General features: G+C 49.6%; 1 protein-coding gene across 20 annotated transcripts in view; it reads left to right on the forward strand.

Moving 5' to 3' along the window:
- The window catches only part of nedd4l (NEDD4 like E3 ubiquitin protein ligase), a 120,629-nt gene that overhangs the window by 79,430 nt on the left and 18,547 nt on the right, over positions 1–22,652 (forward strand). For 13 of the 20 annotated variants that reach the window (XM_045692598.1, XM_045692599.1, XM_045692600.1 and 10 more), the window contains 6 exons: positions 947–973; positions 1,179–1,313; positions 1,761–1,913; positions 9,163–9,363; positions 11,507–11,584; positions 20,183–20,237. In XM_045692598.1, coding sequence (XP_045548554.1) covers positions 947–973; positions 1,179–1,313; positions 1,761–1,913; positions 9,163–9,363; positions 11,507–11,584; positions 20,183–20,237 — 649 coding nt within the window. The remainder of the gene's footprint in view (positions 1–946; positions 974–1,178; positions 1,314–1,760; positions 1,914–9,162; positions 9,364–11,506; positions 11,585–20,182; positions 20,238–22,652) is intronic. The other 7 variants (XM_014138865.2, XM_014138866.2, XM_045692591.1 and 4 more) reach the window with 1 other exon arrangement.

Raw genomic sequence — 22,652 nt, forward strand, 5'->3', positions numbered from 1 at the left:
TTTTCCTTCTGGAAGGTTGTCCAATCTTCACGGAGGAGCTCTGTCAGTGACCATCGGGTTCTTGGTCACCTCCCTGACCAAGGCCCTTCTCCCCCGATTGCTCAGTTTGGCCAGGCGGCCAGCTCTAGGAAGAGTCTTGAGGGTTCCAAACTTCTTCCATTTAAGAATAATGGAGGCCACTGTGTTCTTGGGGACCTTCAATGCTGCAGACATTTTTTGGTACCCTTCCCCATTTGTGCCTCAACACAATCCTGTCTCGGAGCTCTACGGACAATTCCTTCAACCTCATGGCTTGGTTTTTGCTCTGACATGCACTGTCAACTGTGGGACTTCATTTAGACAGGTGTGTGCCTTTCCAAATCATGAACAATTAATTTAATTTACCACAGGTGGACTCCAATCCCGAGTGACGCAGCGGTCTAAGGCACTGCATCTCAGTGCTTGAGGCATCACTACAGACACCCTGGTTCGATTCCAGGTGGTATCACAACAGGCCGTGATTGGGAGTCCCATAGGGCGGCGCACAATTGGCCCAGTGTCATCCGGGTTTGGCCGGTGTAGGCCGTCATTGTAATTAAGAATTTGTTCTTAACTGACTTGCCTAGTTCAATAAAATGCAAAAATTATCAATGGAAACAGGATGCAGCTGAGCTCAATTTCGAGTCTGGTACAGGTATTTTTTAAATATTTTCGCTTTGACATTATGGGGTATTGTGTGTAGATTGATGAGGAGGGAAAAATGTAATCCATTTTAGAATAAGGCTGTAACGTAACGAAATGTGGAAAAGTTCAAGTGGTCTGAATAATTTTCCGATTGCACTGTATGTTTGGATGGATGGATGGATGGATGGATGGATGGATGTTTGAGTGAGTCTTACTATATATGTCAGGTTTGAAAGCTGTTCTATGTGGTTTGTTTGTCATTGTGTGTTTGTTTTTTCTAAAGCTGTCCTGCTTCTGCTGGCCTGCTTCTGTGAGTTTCTGAGGAGTCGCAGTATTGTAGTACAATAGTACTAGGCTACTTGTTGTACTGCATTACTGTTTTTTGTTGTCAATAAGCCACTCCCACTGTTTCTATATTTCTTATCAATGTGTAAAAAAATACAGTTTACACAAGTTTGTTCCAGGTGGCCATATTGTCCGGCGCGAATAACTTTTGCTTCTCTTGCTTGGTTCAGTCTCAATCGGCAGCCTATGCCCTGACCACACCAGGCCTACCTCCAGGATGGGAGGAGAGGAAGGACGCCAAGGGACGCACGTATTACGTCAATCATAACAACCGCTGCACCACCTGGACCAAGCCTATCCTCCAGGTACTTAGAGGCCTCACCTGGGGCACAGAGAGACTGCATGGGCCTGGGCTTACTCCTCCTTCCCTCTTCTGTCCTCATTCCATCAGGGCATTGTCCCACTCTTCCTCTCGTCCTCTCGTCCTGTCTTAAAGTGTGGCTCTGGGTGCATGTCTTACTTCAGGTCACCTTGAGTTTGTCCCTCTTCCTCCCTCTCCTCTCGTACTCTATTTTTTACTATGTGCCAAATACTAACTTGAGAAATGTGCACGTAACTCGGAAGTATTGATAAATGGGAGATTTCAGTGGAAATTTAAAATGGTGTGCGTGTATCTCGTGCATTCATTGGATGATCTCTCTTCTGCCGGATCATCTCCTTACCCTGTAACTTCCCTCACATTTCATCTGTCTATCACACACAGCCTTGTTCCTCCTTCTACCTGTGTTAACTAAAAAGTCTCTCCCTGACAGCACACTGAAGACGAGGCGAGTACCTCTGACTCCGGGGCTGAAGCCGCCTCCACCTCTTCCTCAGCCAACAACAATAGCCACCTGATTGAACCGCAAATACGCCGCGCCCGTAGTCTCAGTTCCCCTACCGTTACCCTGTCCTCCCCCTTAGAGGTGAGATTATCCAGCCTGTCCTGTTGGACTTCCTTCCTTCAATCTCTCCTATCTATCTCTCCTATCTATCTCTCCTATCTATCTCTCCTATCTATCTCTCCTATCTATCTCTCCTATCTATCTCTCCTATCTATCTATCTATCTATCTATCTATCTATCTATCTATCTATCTATCTATCTATCTATCTATCTATCTATCTATCTATCTATCTATCTATCTATCTATCTATCTATCTATCTATCTATCTGATGAGAGCACCCCACCACCACTCTACCCGCCCTCTAGACAACACTTTTCTTTCCTCCCTTGTTCCGTCATCCGCTCTCCTCCCGTCTAACACTCTCTGTTCCGTCATCTGCTCTCCTCCCGTCTAACACGCTCTGTTCCGTCATCTGCTCTCCTCCCGTCTAACACGCTCTGTTCCGTCATCTGCTCTCCTCCCGTCTAACACGCTCTGTTCCGTCATCTGCTCTCCTCCCGTCTAACACGCTCTGTTCCGTCATCTGCTCTCCTCCCGTCTAACACTCTCTGTTCCGTCATCTGCTCTCCTCCCGTCTAACACTCTCTGTTCCGTCATCCGCTCTCCTCCCGTCTAACATTCTCATGTCCTTCTACCTCTCCTCTCCTCTCTGTTTCAGGTTCAGCCTCTCTTCCTTCTTCATTTTCTCTTCTTCATCCTCTCTTCCTCCTACCTCTATCATTGTCCTGTCTGTCTCCTCTTTCTGTCTTTCAGATTCACATATTCAGCACCACTCTGCTGCATGCCACTGTTCTGTCATTATCTTCCCTTGACCGTTGTAATGCTGTTTACCTCATTTACTCCTTCTCAGCCAGTACTTTAACCACCTCAGTTTAACCTTATGTCACGTTGTGAGAGCATCTTTCATCTGAAGATCATTTTGAAGCTGACATTTTATTTTTAAACACCACTAACTTCAAGCAATGTCATTCAATTCAGTAATCTGAATATAATGGGTTTCAAAGTGCTGAAGTCTGACTGATTGTTGAACCATGGTGAGGCTTGGCATGGCTTAGCTATGATCAGGGAAAGATCTTTTTCCTTTTCTAATCTCCTCAACGTGTGATCTCTCCAGAGTTAACGAAGGCTACATCCCAAATGGCTACCTATTCCCTACATAGTCCGTATTGGGTTCTGGTACAAGGTAGTACACTACATCGAGAATAGGGTGCCATTTGGGACGTAAGGAGAGAGACACATTCATATGCAGCCCAGGCAATGGACTGAAACTCCATAGGATGGAGGGAGAGGGAGGGAGGGATGGGGAGAGAGGGAGATTCATATGCAGCCCAGGCAATGGACTGAAACTCCATAGGCGAGAGAGGGAGGGAGAGGGAGAGGGAGGGATGGAGGGAGGGAGAGGGGAGGGAGGGGGGGAGAGGGAGAGAGAGAGGGAGGGAGGGAGAGATTCATATGCAGCCCAGGCAGTGAACTGAAACCATAGGGGAGGGAGGGAGAGATTCATTCATATGCAGCCCAGGCAATAAACTGAAACTCCACAGCTTATGGATGGATGCAGGACCCTGTCCTGGAAGTGGGTCATGACTAATCTGCTATGAGATGCAATGAAAGCACTGAACGCTTTAGTTATTCTCCATGTGACAAGTTCACCTGTGATTGGTCTAGGCTTGTGACAATAGGGCACAGCACTCCTTGTTGGTCACCGGATGCAGAAGTGCACCAGATGTAAGAAGAGGGTTATATTATGTGGTGGACTGAACGGCTCTGATGTGACTTGATAAACCACACGTCAGTATTCTGTTACCCCCCCTGTCCGTTAACCCCACCCCCCCTGTCCGTTAACCCCACCCCCCCAGACTATGGGCGGAAGGAAGTGTCTTCATTGAGCTTCCGAAAAGATCATCTGGTTTCCATTATTACCTTTATCAGCCTCATCTAAAAGTCCCAGACGTTATGTCACAATAGATTGAGAGGCTCTGCTGCTTCGCTGATTTAATATCTGAAGCAAGCTTTCGGCTCGAAGCGAACGTGAATATGTGGGACAAAGCTCACCCTGTTATTTCTCTGTCTGTCATACCCTTTGTTAAGCCTTATTGTGGTATTGAATAATTTGTATACACTGTGTGGAAAGGGAATGGCTGAGAAATAGCGTTTTTTATGATGCTTCTTAAGAGATGACAAATGGCGTCATATGGATTCTCAGTTCAATGTGTTGATAATACGCTTTCTGAGAACTCGGTGACAGTGGGATGTTTTTTTTCTTCTAAGATTGTCTTTAACGACGTCTTCTGATTTCTGCCACCACTTGATTGAAGAATATTTCATTACCAATATAGAGTATAGAAGGTGTTAGATATCCAGGCGGAAGGAGAGAACCAGAGCGCTGTTTCTTTGGGTCATCTGGAAGGTGTGTCGGTGATCTGTGTTCGGGTGATGTTGAAATGTTACATAATCGTAATGAAGTGAGGTTAGCAGCTGTTGGCCCTATCAGGTTAACCTCACTCATCACTGCGTGTGCGTGTGCGTGTGTGTGTGTGTGTGTGTGTGTGTGTGTGTGTGTGTGTGTGTGTGTGTGTGTGTGCGTGTGCGCGTGCTTAGCCTTATATTCAGGGGAATGTTGTGATCTGAATGATTATTGTCCTTTTTTTAATGGTCTTTTTGTGTTTTAAAAACCTCAGTCTAAGCAGTGTAAAAATCACCCCGATTAACTCTTTAGTCATCTCAGTTTAACCTGATTTAACTCTTTAGTTATATCCCAGTTTAACCTGATTTACAGTTGAAGTCGGAGGTTTACATACACTTATGTTGGAGTCATTAAAACTCTTTTTCAACCACTCCACAAATTTCTTGTTAACAAACTATAGTTTTGGCAAGTCAGTTAGGACATCTACTTTGTGCATGACACAAGTAATTTTTCCAACAATTGTTTACAGACAGATTATTTCACTTATAATTCACTGTATCACAATTCCAGTGGGTCAGAAATTGACATTCACTAAGTTGACTGTGCCTTTAAACAACTTGGAAAATTCCAGAAAATGATGTCATGGCTTTGGAAGCTTCTGATAGGCTAATTGACATCATTTGAGTCAATTGGAGGTGTACCTGTGTATGTATTTCAAGGCCTACATTCAAACTCAGTGCCTCTTTGCTTTGACATCATGGGGAAATCAGCCAAGACCTCAGAAATGTTTTTGTAAACCTCCAAGTCTGGTTCATCCTTGAGAGCAATTTCCAAACACCTGAAGGTGCCACGTTCATCTGTACAAACAATAGTACGCGAGTATAAACACCATGGGACCACGCAGCCGTCATACCGCTCAGGAAGGAGACGCGTTCTGTCTCCTAGAGATGAACGTACTTTGGTGTGAAAAGTGCAAATCAATCCCAGAACAACAGCAAAGGACCTTGTGAAGATGCTGGAGGAACAGGTACAAAAGTATCTATATCCACAGTAAAACGAGTCCTACATCGTCATAAAAATAAAAATAAAACAGCTCAGCAAGGAAGAAGCCACTGCTTCAAAACCGCCATTGAAAAGCCAGACTACGGTTTGCAACTGCACATGGGGACAAAGATTGTACTTTTTGGAGAAATGTCCTCTGGTCTGATAACTGTTTGGCCATAATGACAATCGTTATGTTTGGAGGAAAAAGGGGGAGGCTTGCAAGCCGAAGAACACCATCCCAACCGTGAAGCACGGGGGTGGCGGCATCATATTGTGTGTGTGCTTTGCTGCAGGAGGGACTGGTGCACTTCACAAAATAGATGGCATTATGAGGCAGGAAAAGTATGTGGATATATTGAAGCAACATCTCAAGACATCAGTCAGGAAGTTGAAGCTTGGTCGCAAATGGGTCTTCCAAATGGACAATGACCCCAAGCATACTTCCAAAGTTGTTGCAAAATGGCTTAAGGACAACAAAGTCAAGGTATTGGAGTGGCCATCACAAAGCCCTGACTCAATCCTATAGAAAACGTGTGGGCAGAACTGAAAAGCGTGTTTGAGCAAGGATGCCTATAAACCTGACTCAGTTCTGTCAGGAGGAATGGGCCAAAATTCACCCAACTTATTGTGGGAAGCTTGTGGAAGGCTGCCCGAAACATTTGACCCAAGTTAAAGGCAATGCTACCAAATACTTATTGAGTGTATGTAAACTTCTGACCCACTGGGAATGTGATAAAGGAAATAAAAGCTGAAATAAATCATTCTCTCTCCTATTATTCTGACATGTCACATTCTTAAAATAAAGTGGTGATCCTAACTGATCTAAGACAGGGAATTGCGAAAAACTGAGTTTAAATGTATTTGGCTAAGGTGTATGTAAACTTCCGACTTCAATTGTAACTCTTTAGTCATATCCCAGTTTAACCTGATTTAACTCTTTAGTCATTTCCCAGCTTAACCATTTGCTTAAGGCCTTGCCTACACCTAGCAACTTGTTTTTTAAATGATATGAGCAAAAAATATTCAATTTACTTTGGAACGGCAGACAAAATGAATGGGCCTATTTATATAATGAATATGAATTCGGAGGGCAGAAATTATAAAATATTAAAGCATTAGACCTCTCACTAAAGGCATCAGTCATACACAAGTTATGCTTAAATCCAACCTGGTTCACTAACAGATTAGAAAGAATGTCTCACACCTTGTTGAAGAATGGCCTTTTTCCCTTTATTCAGATTACGACCTCTCACTTTCGGTTATTTGAAAATGAAATCATCTCCAAAAGGTTATTTTTAAAACAAGCCATAGAAAGTTGGTTGCAATTTCAGTTTAATCCAACAGAAAAGAGAGAACAAATAATACAACAAATATTGTGGTTAAACTGAAATATACTAATTGATTAAACAAATATGTATTTCTATCAAAAAATAAAAAAAGGTATAATCTTTTGTAAATGATATCATAAATAGGACTGGTGGAGTTATGTCTGCTCGACCCAAAAATACAACCAGCATTACCACAAAAATGTAAGGGGGAAAAGTAAGGAACTTGTCTGTTGGCCCTACATTAAAAACCAAAATTGGTTAAAGAAAATGTGATGAATAGAGCTGTAGAGTTCCTCTGTGGAGATAGGAGAACCTTCAAGAAGGACAATCATCTCTGCAGCACTCCACTAATCAGGCCTTTATGCTGGAGTGGCCAGACAAAAGCCACTCCTCAGTAAAATAGCCATGACAGCCCACTTGAAGTTGGCCAAAAGGCACCTAAAGACTCTCAGACCATGAGAAACAACCTTCTCTGGTCTGATGAAACCAAGATTGAACTCTTTGGCCTGAATGCCAAGCATCACATCTGGAGGAAATCTGGCACCATCCCTACGTTGAAGCATGGTGGTGGCAGTGGCAGGAACTGGGAGACTAGTCATGATTGAGGCAAAGATGAGCAGAGCAAAGTACAGAGAGATCCTTGATGAAAACCTGCTCCAGAGCACTCAGGACCTCAGGCTGGGGAGAAAGTTCACCTTCCAAAAGGACAACGACCCTAAGCACACAGCCCAGACAACGAAGGAGTGGCTTCAGGACAGGTCTCTGAATGTTCTGGAGTGGCCCGGACTTGAACCCAATCGAACATCTCTGGAGAGACCTGAAAATAGTTGTGCAGCAACGCTCCCCGTCCAACCTGACAGAGCTTGAGAGGATCTGCAGAAAACAATTGGAGAAACTCCCCAAATACAGGTGTACCAAGCTTGTAGCGTCATACCCAAGAAGACTCGAGGGTGTAATTGCTGCCAAAGGTGTGTCAACAAAGTATTTAGTAAAGTGTCTGAATACTTATGTAAATGTCGTATTTCAGGTTTTTATTTTTAATAAAATAGCAAAAAATAGAATATAAAACCGTTTTTGCTTTGTCATTTTGTGTAGATTGATGAGGGGAAAAAATTATGTAACAATTTTAGAATAAGGCTGTCATGTAACAGAATTTGGAAAATGTCAAGGGGTCTGAATACTTTCCGAATGCACCGTATAAATATATTTTATACATGCATTTAACCCCTTTTTTTGTCACTGAACTATCTCCATATATACACTTTTTTTATACAGGTAGTGGGGACCTTAAGATGAGTCTTGTGAGACTTTTGGGCATTCTAGAGCAAAACACCCGAAATGTACGTGTTCGTGAGAGACTCAACTTTCCACATAGGGGTCATATTAGTGTGTAGCCCAAACTGTTGGGACGCTACAGACAGAAGTTGGCAGACGAGGCTGTACCGACTTCAGACTAGTCCCTTGATGCTTGTGGGGGTCATAGAGCAAAACGGTGTTCGTGAGAGTCTCGTCTTTTCACAGAAAAAGTTTGTAGAAGACCGATTTTTCCAGATGTCTCATAGTATGACAAACACCGCTCTAGCTTTGCCACCTTTCACTGCAGATGCGGGAGGCGGCGATATCAGCGGAGGAGGCGGTGGATTTTAAGACACAGCCCATGCAAAAGAAAACATCTCTCTAGCTTAAACTGCTGGATTTTGATAGGGATTTACTTACTTAGATTGATGCACGGGTGCGTCGATAGACTCTTAAGGATTTTAAATACTGTTCATTATCAGATGCGTCATTTAATTGTATTATAAGACCTCAAGCTAAAGGAACATGAACAGGAGTGAGGGATCAGGTGGTAATCTCCCTCTAGACTTGTTTGTTTATTACAGCAATTAAAGCCCACAGTTAATTACACTAATGGGCAGGTCATATGTAATTATAATGCTGCATTATCTTAGAACCCAAGTGAACAAGGTTGTTGTGTCAATTATGGTTGGCACTGTAATACAATGCATGTACAAAATCAAAATAAGTTGTTTTCATGGCAGCCTCATCTGAGTGGTGAGGAACTTTCTAGAGAGGGAAACTGGAAGGAGAGTTAATTAAAGATTGGAGGAGGGACTGGGGAAGTGTTTTTCTCAGACTTACGGAGAGAGAGAGAGTAGATTGAGGTGAAGTCCTCAACTTGTCAAAGTGGTCATTTACATTTTTCATAGGAGATAACAGAATAATTAAGACAACCTTTTCTCTCGTATTAAAAGTCAGATATCATCAAGGAACAGAAAGATAATGTGTTTTTTAAGGGGTATGTAGGTACTGGCCTAATTAAGTTGGACATATTTGCTTTAAAAGTGATTCGGAAGTTAAGACTGTATATATAGGAACTTTTGCCGTGCAACAAATTGTTGCTACTTGCTAGGAATTTCCTTAGTGTGGCACACATGAGCTGAAGACATATGAGTCCTTCACATTCTAGTCTGTTGGGTTCTGTCCTACTCTAGGGGGCAGCCAACAACATAGCTGTGCGTCGGGCGGTGAAGGACACCCTCTCCAACCCCCAGTCCCCCCAGCCCTCCCCCTACAGCTCCCCCAAGTCAGGACATCAGTCCCAGCAGAGCTTCCTGCCCCCGGGGTGGGAGATGAGGATAGCACCCAACGGAAGACCCTTCTTCATAGACCACAACAGCAGGCTCACCACATGGGTGAGATGATACTGCTACTTCTAATTCTTCTTCCCTCTTTTTCCTTTTCATCATCGTCTTGCAGCTACTAGGTCTACTGCTATTGTACAGTATCAGCCAGTCCTCATACTCCCCTTGGCCCTGCCCCTTCCCCTTGGCCCTGCCCCTTCCCCTTGGCCCTGCCCCTTCCCCTTGGCCCTGCCCCTTCCCCTTGGCCCTGCCCCTTCCCCTTGGCCCTGCCCCTTCCCCTTCCCCTTGGCCCTGCCCCTTCCCCTTGGCCCTTCCCCTTGGCCCTTCCCCTTGGCCCTTCCCCTTGGCCCTTCCCCTTGGCCCTTCCCCTTGGCCCTTCCCCTTGGCCCTGCCCCTTGGCCCTTCCCCTTGGCCCTGCCCCTTCCCCTTGGCCCTTCCCCTTGGCCCTGCCCCTTCCCCTTGGCCCTGCCCCTTCCCCTTGGCCCTGCCCCTTCCCCTTGGCCCTGCCCCTTGGCCCTGCCCCTTGGCCCTGCCCCTTGGCCCTGCCCCTTCCCCTTGGCCCTGCCCCTTCCCCTTGGCCCTGCTCCTTCCCCTTGGCCCTGCCCCTTGGCCCTGCCCCATGGCCCTGCCCCATGGCCCTGCCCCTGCCCCATGGCCCTGCCCCTTGGCCCTGCCCCTTCCCCTTGGCCCTGCCCCTTCCCCTTGGCCCTGCCCCTTGGCCCTGCTCCTTCCCCTTGGCCCTGCCCCTTGGCCCTGCCCCTTGGCCCTGCCCCTTCCCCTTGGCCTTGCCCCTGCCCCATGGCCCTGCCCCTTGGCCCTGCCCCTGCCCCATGGCCCTGCCCCTTGGCCCTGCCCCATGGCCCTGCTCCTGCCCCTTGGCCCTGTTATCTGCTGCTGTTTGATAATAGTGCTAACCATTGTGCTAACCATTTTGTTTTATGTTCTTATGACTGTTAGTACTTTAAAAAAAATAAGTATTGACCTGCCCAGGGACTATAGAACATTAGCTGGTTTGATAAATCTGTCATATTTACAGATTGTTGATCAATGCAAATTGGTGATGTTCTGCCAAGTAGGCGAACAGCCTAAAAAAATGCTTTCTGCGCAGACCCATTTGTCTAAAAACAAAGTGTCCGAGCCAACAGCTAACAGCTCTAGTCTACAGTATAGACTAGAGGGGGCGAGGCGACCTCTGGTGTACAAAAGTAGTATCAAAAAAATTCACTCACTCAATCTCATTTCGTCAGCCCCACTTTACAGTAGTTGGACCTCCTTAAGAAATGTAATCAATTTGAGTGTAGTAGGAGAGATTGTATTGAATGTGGTTTATTCCAAGCAAAGTGGGTACATTTATTTTTGTGTGGTTAATAAAGATTGTGTGGATAGTTATCTATCTGAAATTAAATGATTGGCCCCTCCTGTGTCAAATTGACAGCACATTGGATTATTTAGATTTGAACATTGTCTCTGTGTCTGTCTCTGTGTGTCTGTCTCTGTGTGTCTGTCTCTGTGTGTCTGTCTCTGTGTGTCTGTCTCTGTGTGTCTGTCTCTGTGTGTCTGTCTCTGTGTGTCTGTCTCTGTGTGTCTGTCTCTGTGTCTCTCTCTGTGTGTCTCTCTCTGTGTGTCTCTCTCTGTGTGTCTCTGTCTCTCGCTCTCTCTCCTTCCTGTCTCTCGCTCTCTCTCCTTCCTGTCTCTCGCTCTCTCTCTCTCCTTCCTGTCTCTCGCTCTCTCTCTCTCCTTCCTCTCTCCTTCCTCTCTCTCTCCTCTCTCTCCTTTCTCTCTCTCTCCTTTCTCTCTCTCCTCTCTCTCCTTTCTCTCTCTCTCCTTTCTCTCTCTCTCTCTCTCTTTCTCTCTCTCTCCTTTCTCTCTCTCTCTCTCCTTTCTCTCTCTCTCTCTCCTTTCTCTCTCTTTCTCTCTCTCTCCTTTCTCTCTCTTTCTCTCTCTCTCTCCTTTCTCTCTCTCTCTCCTTTCTCTCTCTCTCTCCTTTCTCTCTCTCTCTCTCCTTTCTCTCTCTCTCTCTCTCCTTTCTCTCTCTCTCTTCTCTCTCTCTCTCCTTTCTCTCTCTCTCCTTTCTCTCTCTCTCTCCTTTCTCTCCTTTCTCTCTCTCTCTCTCTCTCTCTCTCTCTCCTTTCTCTCTCTCTCCTTTCTCTCTGTCTCTTGCGCTCTGTCCTCTTTTCTCCTATTTCCCCATCAGGAGGACCCAAGGTTGAAGTATCCAGTCCACATGAGAACAAAGGCCTCTCTGGACCCTGGTGACCTGGGGCCTCTTCCTGTAAGTACAGTTTCTAACCTCTTTTGAACCCTTCATAACCCTTCATAATCGTTATATCTCCTGAAGGACCAAGTACTCTCTAGCTCACCTTTCCTCTGGATTATCTTAATGCACATTTTATTTCAACATTAAACAATCACATATCACCTTTACAGAATGGGGCGAAATCATCAATGTACAAAATATGAAGCATTAATTGTTGTTGCTCGGAATAATTTTCCGTTCTGAGATTATAACTAGGGCCGAGACGATACCAGTATCACCATACTTGTTAGTATCGTGGCAAGGAAACAAAACACAAAGTGGATATAACTTCTGTTGGAAACAAACATCATAATGTTGTCATCCAGAGTTACATGTATTTATTTTCCAAGCTGAAGCACACAATATTTTACCCACAGCTGGTTTTAAAGGGATCAAAGAGTGTCGATCAGCTTCGTGTTTTCATTGTTGCCATGGAAAAAGTATTGTGAAGCTGGTATCGTCCCAGACCTACTTAATACATGCTGACATTTTGCCTGGTCCTCCTTTTGAGGTTATTATTGTGGAACTGCTTAAGTCATGGACTGGCCTGGCAAAGCTTTGGAGTGGAAGCACACTTGACCTTTTTTTTGTTGAGTGTGGGAATGAAGCAAGCCGGGCGGGCACAGTGTGAAATGAGAGTAGAGTGTTGCTGAATTCCAAATGTGAATCGATCACCAGCCTCTACTACCTAGGAACTCTGTAGCTCTAAAGACACTGGCTAGGTATAAGTAGGGATGTGCATCTTTCCCTTTCAAGATGATTCGATACGTGTCTAGATACAATGGCTCTGATAAGATACAGGAACCAAACGTTTTAGTTTGAAACAATTCGGTTTGATTAGAGGAACGAATCAATGCGATTCAGTTCGACGCAATACGAACATTTGTTGCATAATCACATACATTTTTCATTCTAAATTGAAATCTGCTGCTGATGAAGCTCATGAGCTGTGCTTCTCTGAGCCGGGCCTCTCTGAGCCGGGCCTCTCTGAGCCGGGCCTCTCTGAGCTGGATCTGTGTGTGTGTTAATATGGTGTATGTAAGCCATAAGGGAAACTGGGCCTCTACCACACCGCTATCAGTTAGGGGGGAAATGTTTTCTGTTTGTCCCCATTTTTGTACATTAAAAGTGTTAGCACTAGTGATGTATCAATATTTATATATGTTTTTACCATCATTACCCTGTATATCTAAAAATGACCATATAATATATACTGATGGTTTCAAGCAAAACTACCAAAACTATTGCTGATGGTGAACCTGAACAAGCGGAATACAATCTGTCAGCCCAGATCAGCATGTATAGGCAGATAGCTTTAACTGTTAAGGCTACTTTTATCCCGGGAAAACGCAATTTTCAACAGCGCATTTGATAAAATAAAAATGTAGCAAATGCCATTGGTTGTCACTCAACTAGGGGGAAGGTAGCCTAGTGGTTAGAGCATTAGACTAGTAACCGAAATGTTGCAAAATCGAATTCCCGAGCTGACAAGGATAAAAATCTGTCATTCTGCCCCTGAACAAGGCAGTTAACCCACTGTTCCCCTGAACAAGGCAGTTAACCCACTGTTCCCCTGAACAAGGCAGTTAACCCACTGTTCCCCTGAACAAGGCAGTTAACCCACTGTTCCCCAGTAGGCCGTCATTGAAAATAACAATTTGTTCTTAACTGACTCGCCTAGTTAAATAAAGATAAAAAAAAGCCTAATTCCGCACAAGTCATTCTACAAACATTTGAATGCTGAAGGTGACGGATGGGCAGATGTGCCAGGTCAGGAATATGCCTAGCATAAATGCATTCTTAGTTTGACAGTGAAGAAGACGCAGTTGTCACAAAATATTAGGTATTTTCTGAAGGTTGAAAGAAAGTAAAAAATCAAATAAGCGTAAATTCGTAAAGTTTGAATCTATTTCCTGACCGGTGCATGCTATATTTGGATCTGTTTGGGGTACCACGGACAGATGCTTATCGGTGAATCGTTACATCTGTACGTATAAGCAATTCTCACAATTTGACAAACCCTCACTTTGAGGAGAATGCACACACTTGACATGTAGCTGTACCCCTTATTCTTCTAAATGAAATGAGGCTTCCTGGCGCTAGCGGTGTGTTTGTTTTCTCTCTGTTCTCTCCATGGCGTGGGGGGGGACGTCTTATGTGCCACGCCCGTCTTACTGGCAGACCCTACCAAACCTACCAGAGGAGGTTGGTGCTGAATGCAACCGTACAGCGCAGCCTTCCTCTGCCTGCCTTGTCTTACTGTGACTGCCTGCCCTATGCCCTGTGCTGCAGACTGCACTCTCTCTCTCTCTCTCATAACTGGCATGATGGTTGGATGACTGTGTTGTCTCATCGCTCCCCCCTCCTCTCTATGCTCGTCCCCCCCCCATCACCCCCTTCTCATTCTCCATCAGAGTCCCCCAGCCCCCACTCAGCCCCCCCAGACTGCACAATGTTCAGTGTCTGGGGTAGTGGTCCCCAGGGAGGGTAGTGGGGAGTGTAGTGTTCCCCAGGGAGTGTAGTGTTCCCCAGGGAGTGTAGTGTTCCCCAGGGAGGGTAGTGAAGAGGGCAGTGGTCTCCAGGGAGGGCAGTGGTCTCCAGGGAGGGCAGTGGTCTCCAGGGAGGGCAGTGGTCTCCAGGGAGGGCAGTAGTCTCCAGGGAGGGCAGTGAAGAGGGCAGTAGTCTCCAGGGTGGGTAATGAAGAGGGCAGTAGTCTCCAGGGAGGGCAGTAGTCTCCAGGGAGGGCAGTAGTCTCCAGGGAGGGCAGTGGTCTCCAGGGAGGGCAGTAGTCTCCAGGGAGGGCAGTGGTCTCCAGGGAGGGTAGTGAAGAGGGCAGTGGTCTCCAGGGAGGGCAGTGGTCTCCAGGGAGGGTAGTGAAGAGGGCAGTGGTCTCCAGGGAGGGCAGTGGTCTCCAGGGAGGGCAGTGGTCTCCAGGGAGGGCAGTGGTCTCCAGGGGAGGGCAGTGAAGAGGGCAGTAGTCTCCAGGGAGGGTAGTGTTACCCAGGGAGGGTAGTGAAGAGGGCAGTGGTCTCCAGGGAGGGCAGTGGTCTCCAGGGAGGGCAGTGGTCTCCAGGGAGGGTAGTGAAGAGGGCAGTAGTCTCCAGGGAGGGCAGTAGTCTCCAGGGAGGGCAGTAGTCTCCAGGGAGGGCAGTAGTCTCCAGGGAGGGCAGTAGTCTCCAGGGAGGGCAGTAGTCTCCAGGGAGGGCAGTGAAGAGGGCAGTAGTCTCCAGGGAGGGTAATGAAGAGGGCAGTAGTCTCCAGGGAGGGCAGTAGTCTCCAGGGAGGGCAGTAGTCTCCAGGGAGGGCAGTAGTCTCCAGGGAGGGCAGTGGTCTCCAGGGAGGGCAGTGGTCTCCAGGGAGGGCAGTAGTCTCCAGGGAGGGCAGTAGTCTCCAGGGAGGGCAGTGAAGAGGGCAGTAGTCTCCAGGGAGGGCAGTGGTCTCCAGGGAGGGTAGTGAAGAGGGCAGTAGTCTCCAGGGAGGGCAGTGGTCTCCAGGGAGGGTAGTGAAGAGGGCAGTGGTCTCCAGGGAGGGCAGTGGTCTCCAGGGAGGGTAGTGAAGAGGGCAGTGGTCTCCAGGGAGGGCAGTGGTCTCCAGGGAGGGCAGTGGTCTCCAGGGAGGGCAGTGGTCTCCAGGGAGGGCAGTGAAGAGGGCAGTAGTCTCCAGGGAGGGTAGTGTTACCCAGGGAGGGTAGTGAAGAGGGCAGTGGTCTCCAGGGAGGGCAGTGGTCTCCAGGGAGGGCAGTGGTCTCCAGGGAGGGTAGTGAAGAGGGCAGTAGTCTCCAGGGAGGGCAGTAGTCTCCAGGGAGGGCAGTAGTCTCCAGGGAGGGCAGTAGTCTCCAGGGAGGGCAGTAGTCTCCAGGGAGGGCAGTAGTCTCCAGGGAGGGCAGTGAAGAGGGCAGTAGTCTCCAGGGAGGGTAATGAAGAGGGCAGTAGTCTCCAGGGAGGGCAGTAGTCTCCAGGGAGGGCAGTGGTCTCCAGGGAGGGCAGTGGTCTCCAGGGAGGGCAGTGGTCTCCAGGGAGGGCAGTGGTCTCCAGGGGAGGGCAGTGGTCTCCAGGGAGGGCAGTAGTCTCCAGGGAGGGCAGTAGTCTCCAGGGAGGGCAGTGAAGAGGGCAGTAGTCTCCAGGGAGGGCAGTGGTCTCCAGGGGAGGGTAGTGAAGAGGGCAGTGGTCTCCAGGGAGGGCAGTGGTCTCCAGGGAGGGCAGTGAAGAGGGCAGTAGTCTCCAGGGAGGGCAGTGGTCTCCAGGGAGGGCAGTGGTCTCCAGGGAGGGCAGTGGTCTCCAGGGAGGGCAGTGTAGGGAGGGCAGTGGTCCCAAGGAGGGCAGTAGTCTCCAGGGAGGGCAGTAGTCTCCAGGGAGGGCAGTAGTCTCCAGGGAGGGCAGTAGTCTCCAGGGAGGGCAGTAGTCTCCAGGGAGGGCAGTGGTCTCCAGGGAGGGTAGTGAAGAGGGCAGTGGTCTCCAGGGAGGGCAGTGAAGAGAGCAGTAGTCTCCAGGGAGGGCAGTGGTCTCCAGGGAGGGTAGTGAAGAGGGCAGTAGTCTCCAGGGAGGGCAGTAGTCTCCAGGGAGGGCAGTAGTCTCCAGGGAGGGCAGTAGTCTCCAGGGAGGGCAGTGGGGAGGGCAGTAGTCTCCAGGGAGGGCAGTGAAGAGGGCAGTAGTCTCCAGGGAGGGTAATGAAGAGGGCAGTAGTCTCCAGGGAGGGCAGTAGTCTCCAGGGAGGGCAGTGGTCTCCAGGGAGGGCAGTGGTCTCCAGGGAGGGCAGTGGTCTCCAGGGAGGGCAGTGGTCTCCAGGGAGGGCAGTGGTCTCCAGGGAGGGCAGTGGTCTCCAGGGAGGGCAGTGGTCTCCAGGGAGGGCAGTAGTCTCCAGGGAGGGCAGTAGTCTCCAGGGAGGGCAGTGGGGAGGGCAGTAGTCTCCAGGGAGGGCAGTGAAGAGGGCAGTAGTCTCCAGGGAGTGTAGTGTTCCCCAGGGAGGGTAGTGAAGAGGGCAGTGGTCTCCAGGGAGGGCAGTGGTCTCCAGGGAGGGCAGTGGTCTCCAGGGAGGGTAGTGAAGAGGGCAGTAGTCTCCAGGGAGGGCAGTAGTCTCCAGGGAGGGCAGTAGTCTCCAGGGAGGGCAGTAGTCTCCAGGGAGGGCAGTAGTCTCCAGGGAGGGCAGTAGTCTCCAGGGAGGGCAGTGGGGAGGGCAGTAGTCTCCAGGGAGGGCAGTGAAGAGGGCAGTAGTCTCCAGGGAGGGTAATGAAGAGGGCAGTAGTCTCCAGGGAGGGCAGTAGTCTCCAGGGAGGGCAGTAGTCTCCAGGGAGGGCAGTAGTCTCCAGGGAGGGCAGTAGTCTCCAGGGAGGGCAGTGGTCTCCAGGGAGGGCAGTGGTCTCCAGGGAGGGCAGTGGTCTCCAGGGAGGGCAGTAGTCTCCAGGGAGGGCAGTAGTCTCCAGGGAGGGCAGTGAAGAGGGCAGTAGTCTCCAGGGAGGGCAGTGGTCTCCAGGGAGGGTAGTGAAGAGGGCAGTGGTCTCCAGGGAGGGCAGTGGTCTCCAGGGAGGGCAGTGAAGAGGGCAGTAGTCTCCAGGGAGGGCAGTGGTCTCCAGGGAGGGCAGTGGTCTCCAGGGAGGGCAGTAGTCTCCAGGGAGGGCAGTGAAGAGGGCAGTGGTCTCCAGGGAGGGCAGTAGTCTCCAGGGAGGGCAGTAGTCTCCAGGGAGGGCAGTAGTCTCCAGGGAGGGCAGTGAAGAGGGCAGTGGTCTCCAGGGAGGGCAGTAGTCTCCAGGGAGGGCAGTGGTCTCCAGGGAGGGTAGTGAAGAGGGCAGTGGTCTCCAGGGAGGGCAGTAGTCTCCAGGGAGGGCAGTGAAGAGGGCAGTAGTCTCCAGGGAGGGCAGTGGTCTCCAGGGAGGGCAGTGGTCTCCAGGGAGGGCAGTGAAGAGGGCAGTAGTCTCCAGGGAGGGCAGTGGTCTCCAGGGAGGGTAGTGAAGAGGGCAGTAGTCTCCAGGGAGGGCAGTAGTCTCCAGGGGAGGGCAGTAGTCTCCAGGGGAGGGCAGTAGTCTCCAGGGAGGGCAGTAGTCTCCAGGGAGGGCAGTAGTCTCCAGGGAGGGCAGTAGTCTCCAGGGAGGGCAGTGGGGAGGGCAGTAGTCTCCAGGGAGGGCAGTGAAGAGGGCAGTAGTCTCCAGGGAGGGTAATGAAGAGGGCAGTAGTCTCCAGGGAGGGCAGTGAAGAGGGCAGTAGTCTCCAGGGAGGGCAGTGGTCTCCAGGGAGGGCAGTGGTCTCCAGGGAGGGCAGTGGTCTCCAGGGAGGGCAGTGGTCTCCAGGGAGGGGAGTGGTCTCCAGGGAGGGCAGTGGTCTCCAGGGAGGGCAGTGGTCTCCAGGGAGGGCAGTAGTCTCCAGGGAGGGCAGTAGTCTCCAGGGAGGGCAATGAAGAGGGCAGTAGTCTCCAGGGAGGGCAGTGAAGAGGGCAGTAGTCTCCAGGGAGGGCAGTGGTCTCCAGGGAGGGCAGTAGTCTCCAGGGAGGGCAGTAGTCTCCAGGGAGGGCAATGAAGAGGGCAGTAGTCTCCAGGGAGGGCAGTGAAGAGGGCAGTAGTCTCCAGGGAGGGCAGTGGTCTCCAGGGAGGGCAGTGGTCTCCAGGGAGGGCAGTGGTCTCCAGGGAGGGCAGTGGTCTCCAGGGAGGGCAGTGGTCTCCAGGGAGGGCAGTGGTCTCCAGGGAGGGTAGTGAAGAGGGCAGTAGTCTCCAGGGAGGGTAGTGAAGAGGGCAGTAGTCTCCAGGGAGGGTAGTGAAGAGGGCAGTAGTCTCCAGGGAGGGCAGTAGTCTCCAGGGAGGGCAGTAGTCTCCAGGGAGGGTAGTGAAGAGGGCAGTAGTCTCCAGGGAGGGTAGTGAAGAGGGCAGTAGTCTCCACGGAGGGCAGTAGTCTCCACGGAGGGCAGTAGTCTCCACGGAGGGTAGTGGTCTCCAGGGAGGGTAGTGAAGAGGGCAGTAGTCTCCAGGGAGGGTAGTGAAGAGGGGCAGTAGTCTCCAGGGAGGGCAGTGAAGTGGGCAGTGGTCTCCAGGGAGGGCAGTGGTCTCCAGGGAGGGCAGTGGTCTCCAGGGAGGGCAGTGGTCTCCAGGGAGGGCAGTGGTCTCCAGGGAGGGCAGTGGTCTCCAGGGAGGGTAATGAAGAGGGCAGTAGTCTCCAGGGAGGGTAGTGAAGAGGGCAGTAGTCTCCAGGGAGGGTAGTGAAGAGGGCAGTGGTCTCCAGGGAGGGCAGTGAAGAGGGCAGTAGTCTCCAGGGAGGGTAGTGAAGAGGGCAGTAGTCTCCAGGGAGGGTGGTGGTCTCCAGGGAGGGCAGTAGTCTCCAGGGAGGGCAGTGAAGAGGGCAGTAGTCTCCAGGGAGGGTGGTGAGGAGGTAGTGGTCTCCAGGGAGGGTGGTGAGGAGGTAGTGGTCTCCAGGGAGGGCAGTGAAGAGGGCAGTAGTCTCCAGGGAGGGTGGTGGTCTCCAGGGAGGGTAGTGAAGAGGGCAGTAGTCTCCAGGGAGGGTGGTGAGGAGGTAGTGGTCTCCAGGGAGGGTGGTGAGGAGGTAGTGGTCTCCAGGGAGGGCAGTGAAGAGGGCAGTAGTCTCCAGGGAGGGTGGTGGTCTCCAGGGAGGGTAGTGAAGAGGGCAGTAGTCTCCAGGGAGGGTGGTGGTCTCCAGGGAGGGTGGTGAGGAGGGCAGTAGTCTCCAGGGAGGGTGGTGGTCTCCAGGGAGGGTGGTGAGGAGGTAGTGGTCTCCAGGGAGGGTGGTGGTCTCCAGGGAGGGTGGTGAGGAGGTAGTGGTCTCCAGGGAGGGCAGTGGTCTCCAGGGAGGGTGGTGGTCTCCAGGGAGGGTGGTGAGGAGGTAGTGGTCTCCAGGGAGGGTAGTGAAGAGGGCAGTAGTCTCCAGGGAGGGTGGTGGTCTCCAGGGAGGGTGGTGAGGAGGTAGTGGTCTCCAGGGAGGGTAGTGAAGAGGGCAGTAGTTTCCAGGGAGGGTGGTGGTCTCCAGGGAGGGTGGTGAGGAGGTAGTGGTCTCCAGGGAGGGTAGTGAAGAGGGCAGTAGTTTCCAGGGAGGGTGGTGGTCTCCAGGGAGGGTGGTGAGGAGGTAGTGGTCTCCAGGGAGGGTGGTGAGGAGGTAGTGGTCTCCAGGGAGGGTGGTGAGGAGGTAGTGGTCTCCAGGGAGGGTGGTGAGGAGGTAGTGGTCCACTCTATTCTATTCCGGTGTGCTGCATGATGTGAGTGGACTCCCTTTTATTTTCTCGGTCTCCACCATATGAAGCAAATGTAAAGGTATGGTGGTCTTCCTCCTGATACACAGCCGTCTCTCTACCCGACTGGGACAGGGTCAGACTGAAGCTAGTGGACTAATCTAATCTCGCCCCTAGCCTGCTCTCTCTCTCTGTCCCACAGTCCCACTGACAGTCAGTGTGTTTGTGGCTCGCTGCGTCACTGTCACTGTGGTCACTGTGTCGATGGTGGTGTACTGTACTGGTCTGGATGGTCACTGTATCAATGGTGTACTGGTCTGGATGGATGTGCTGGTATTACCAGGTGTCACTCCTTCCCTGCTGTCTGTCATCCCCGTCTGTCTGAGTCAGTTACTCACTGTGCTCTCTTTCTAGCCTGGCTGGGAGGAACGGGTCCATGCAGACGGCAGGACCTTCTACATTGACCACAGTAAGTTCCAGGGCTCTCCCTCTCTCCCTGTGTTAACATATTGACTGTTTTGATCTCTTTCTCTTGGATACTTGAAGACCGTCTCTCTCCCTCAAACGGTCAGACAATGTTTCTCTCTCTTTCGTTCTCTCACTTTCTTTCTCACTCAGTCTTTCTCTCGCTCTCTCTCTACTAACCTCCCAATGTGTTTTTTTCCCCGGGTTGTCTAAGTCCTAACTTATTACATACACAATCCCGTTCACGAAAATGAATCGCTCCTACAGACAGTGAGTCACGTGGCTGGCAGATGGGCTTCAAGGCGTTCAGTTACTGTTCGATTGAATGTGAGAATGGGAAAAATGTTTTACCTAGGAGACTTGGTGAGCATGGTGTGATCATCGGTGCCAGGCGTGAGGGATCCAGCTTCACAGAAATGGATGGCAGTGTTTAGGGTTTACTGAGAATGATGTGACAAACAAAACACATCCAGTCAGCGGCAATCCTGTGGGCAAAACGTTTCCGACATCTTTTGGAATGCCCCTAAGAATTCAGGCTGTTCTGGAGGAAAAGGGGGGTCCGACCCGGTACTAGATGTACCTGCTAGGTGTACCTAATAAACTGGGCGGTCCGTATATTCAGTGCATTCGTAAATTCAGACCCCTTGTCTTTTTCCACATTTTGTAACGTTGCAGCCTTACTCTAAAATCGATTAAATACATTTTGTCCTCATCAATCTGCACACAATACCCCATAATGACAAAGTTAAAACAGGTTTTCTAAATGTTTTCACACTTATTAAAAATACAAAACTTTGCTATGAGACTCGAAATTGAGCTCAGGTGTTTCCATTGATCATGCTTAATGTTTCTACAACATGATTGGAGTCCACCTGTGGTAAATTCAATTGATTGGACATGATTTGGAAAGGCACACACCTGTCTATATAAGGTCCCACTGTTGACAGTGCATGTCAAAGCAAAAAACAAGCCATGAGGTCGAAGGAATTGTCCATAGAGCTCCGAGACAGGATTGTGTCGAGGCACAGACCTGGGGAATGGTACCCAAAACATGTCTGCAGCATTGAAAGTTCTCAAGAACACAGTGGCCTCCATCATTCTTAAATGGAAGAAGTTTGGAACCACCAAGACTCTTCTTAGAGCTGGTCGCCCGCGCCAAACTGAGCAATCGGAGAAGAAGGGCCTTGGTCAGGGAGGTGACCAAGAACGAGAGGGTTCCTCTGTGGAGATGGGAGAACCTTCCAGATGGACAACCATCTGTGCAGCACTCCACCAATCAAGCCTTTATGGTAGAGTGGCCAAATGGAAACCACTCCTCAGTAAAAGGCACATGACAGCCCGCTTGGAGTTAGCCAAAAGACACCTAAAGGACTCTCAGACCATGAGAAAGTAGATTCTCTGGTCTGATGAAACCAAGATTGAACTATTTGGCCTGAATGCCAAGCATCACATCTGGAGGAAATCAGGCACCCTCCCTATGGTGAAGCATGGTGTTGGCAGCATCATACTGTAGGGATGTTTTTCAGTGGCAGGGACTGGAAGACTAGTCAAGATCGAGGGAAAGATGAAGGGAGCAAAGTACAGAGAGATCCTTGATGAAAACCTGCTCCAGAGCACTCAGGACTTCAGACTGGGGTGAAGGTTCACCTTCCAACAGGACAACGACCCTAAGGACACAGCCAAGACAACACAGGAGTGGCTTTAGGACAAGTCTCTGCATATCCTTGAGCGGCCCAGCCAGAGCCCGGACTTGAACCCATCGAACATCTCTGGAGAGACCTGAAAATAGTTGTGCAGCGACACTCCCCATCCAACCTGACAGAATGAGAGGATCTGCAGAAAAGAATGGGAGAAACTCCCCAAATACAGATGTGCCAAGCTTGTAACGTCATACCCACAAAGAATCAAGGCTGTAATCGCTGCCAAAGGTGCTTCAACAAAGTACTGAGTAAAGGATCGGAATACTTATGTAAATGTCATATTTCAGTTTTTTATAAATTTGCTAAATTTGTCATTATGGGGTATTGTGATGTCATTATGGGGTATTGTGTGTAGATTGATGAGTGGAAAAAATATATGTAATCCATTTTAGAATAAGGCTGTAACGTAACAAAATGTGTAGTCCAGGGGTCTGAGTACTTTCCTTACACTGAATATACCAAACATTAGGAACACCTTCCTCATATTGGGTTGCACCCCCACCCTTATGCCCTCAAACCAGCCTCAATTTGTTGGGGCATGGAAAGAGCATGTTCTTAATGTTTTGTATACTATAGATAGATATAGATAGATAGATACAAATGTATTTGTTTTTTGGGGATGGAAAAACATTTTCAGTGTAAACTTAATTGTCTAAAACCAGATGTAAAGTAGGTAGAGAAGATAATGGACCTATATATTTTTTTTATAATATCGTCTT

The sequence above is a fragment of the Salmo salar genome, chromosome ssa13, assembly GCF_905237065.1.
Source record: "Salmo salar chromosome ssa13, Ssal_v3.1, whole genome shotgun sequence".
Classification (NCBI taxonomy): Eukaryota; Metazoa; Chordata; class Actinopteri; order Salmoniformes; family Salmonidae; genus Salmo; species Salmo salar.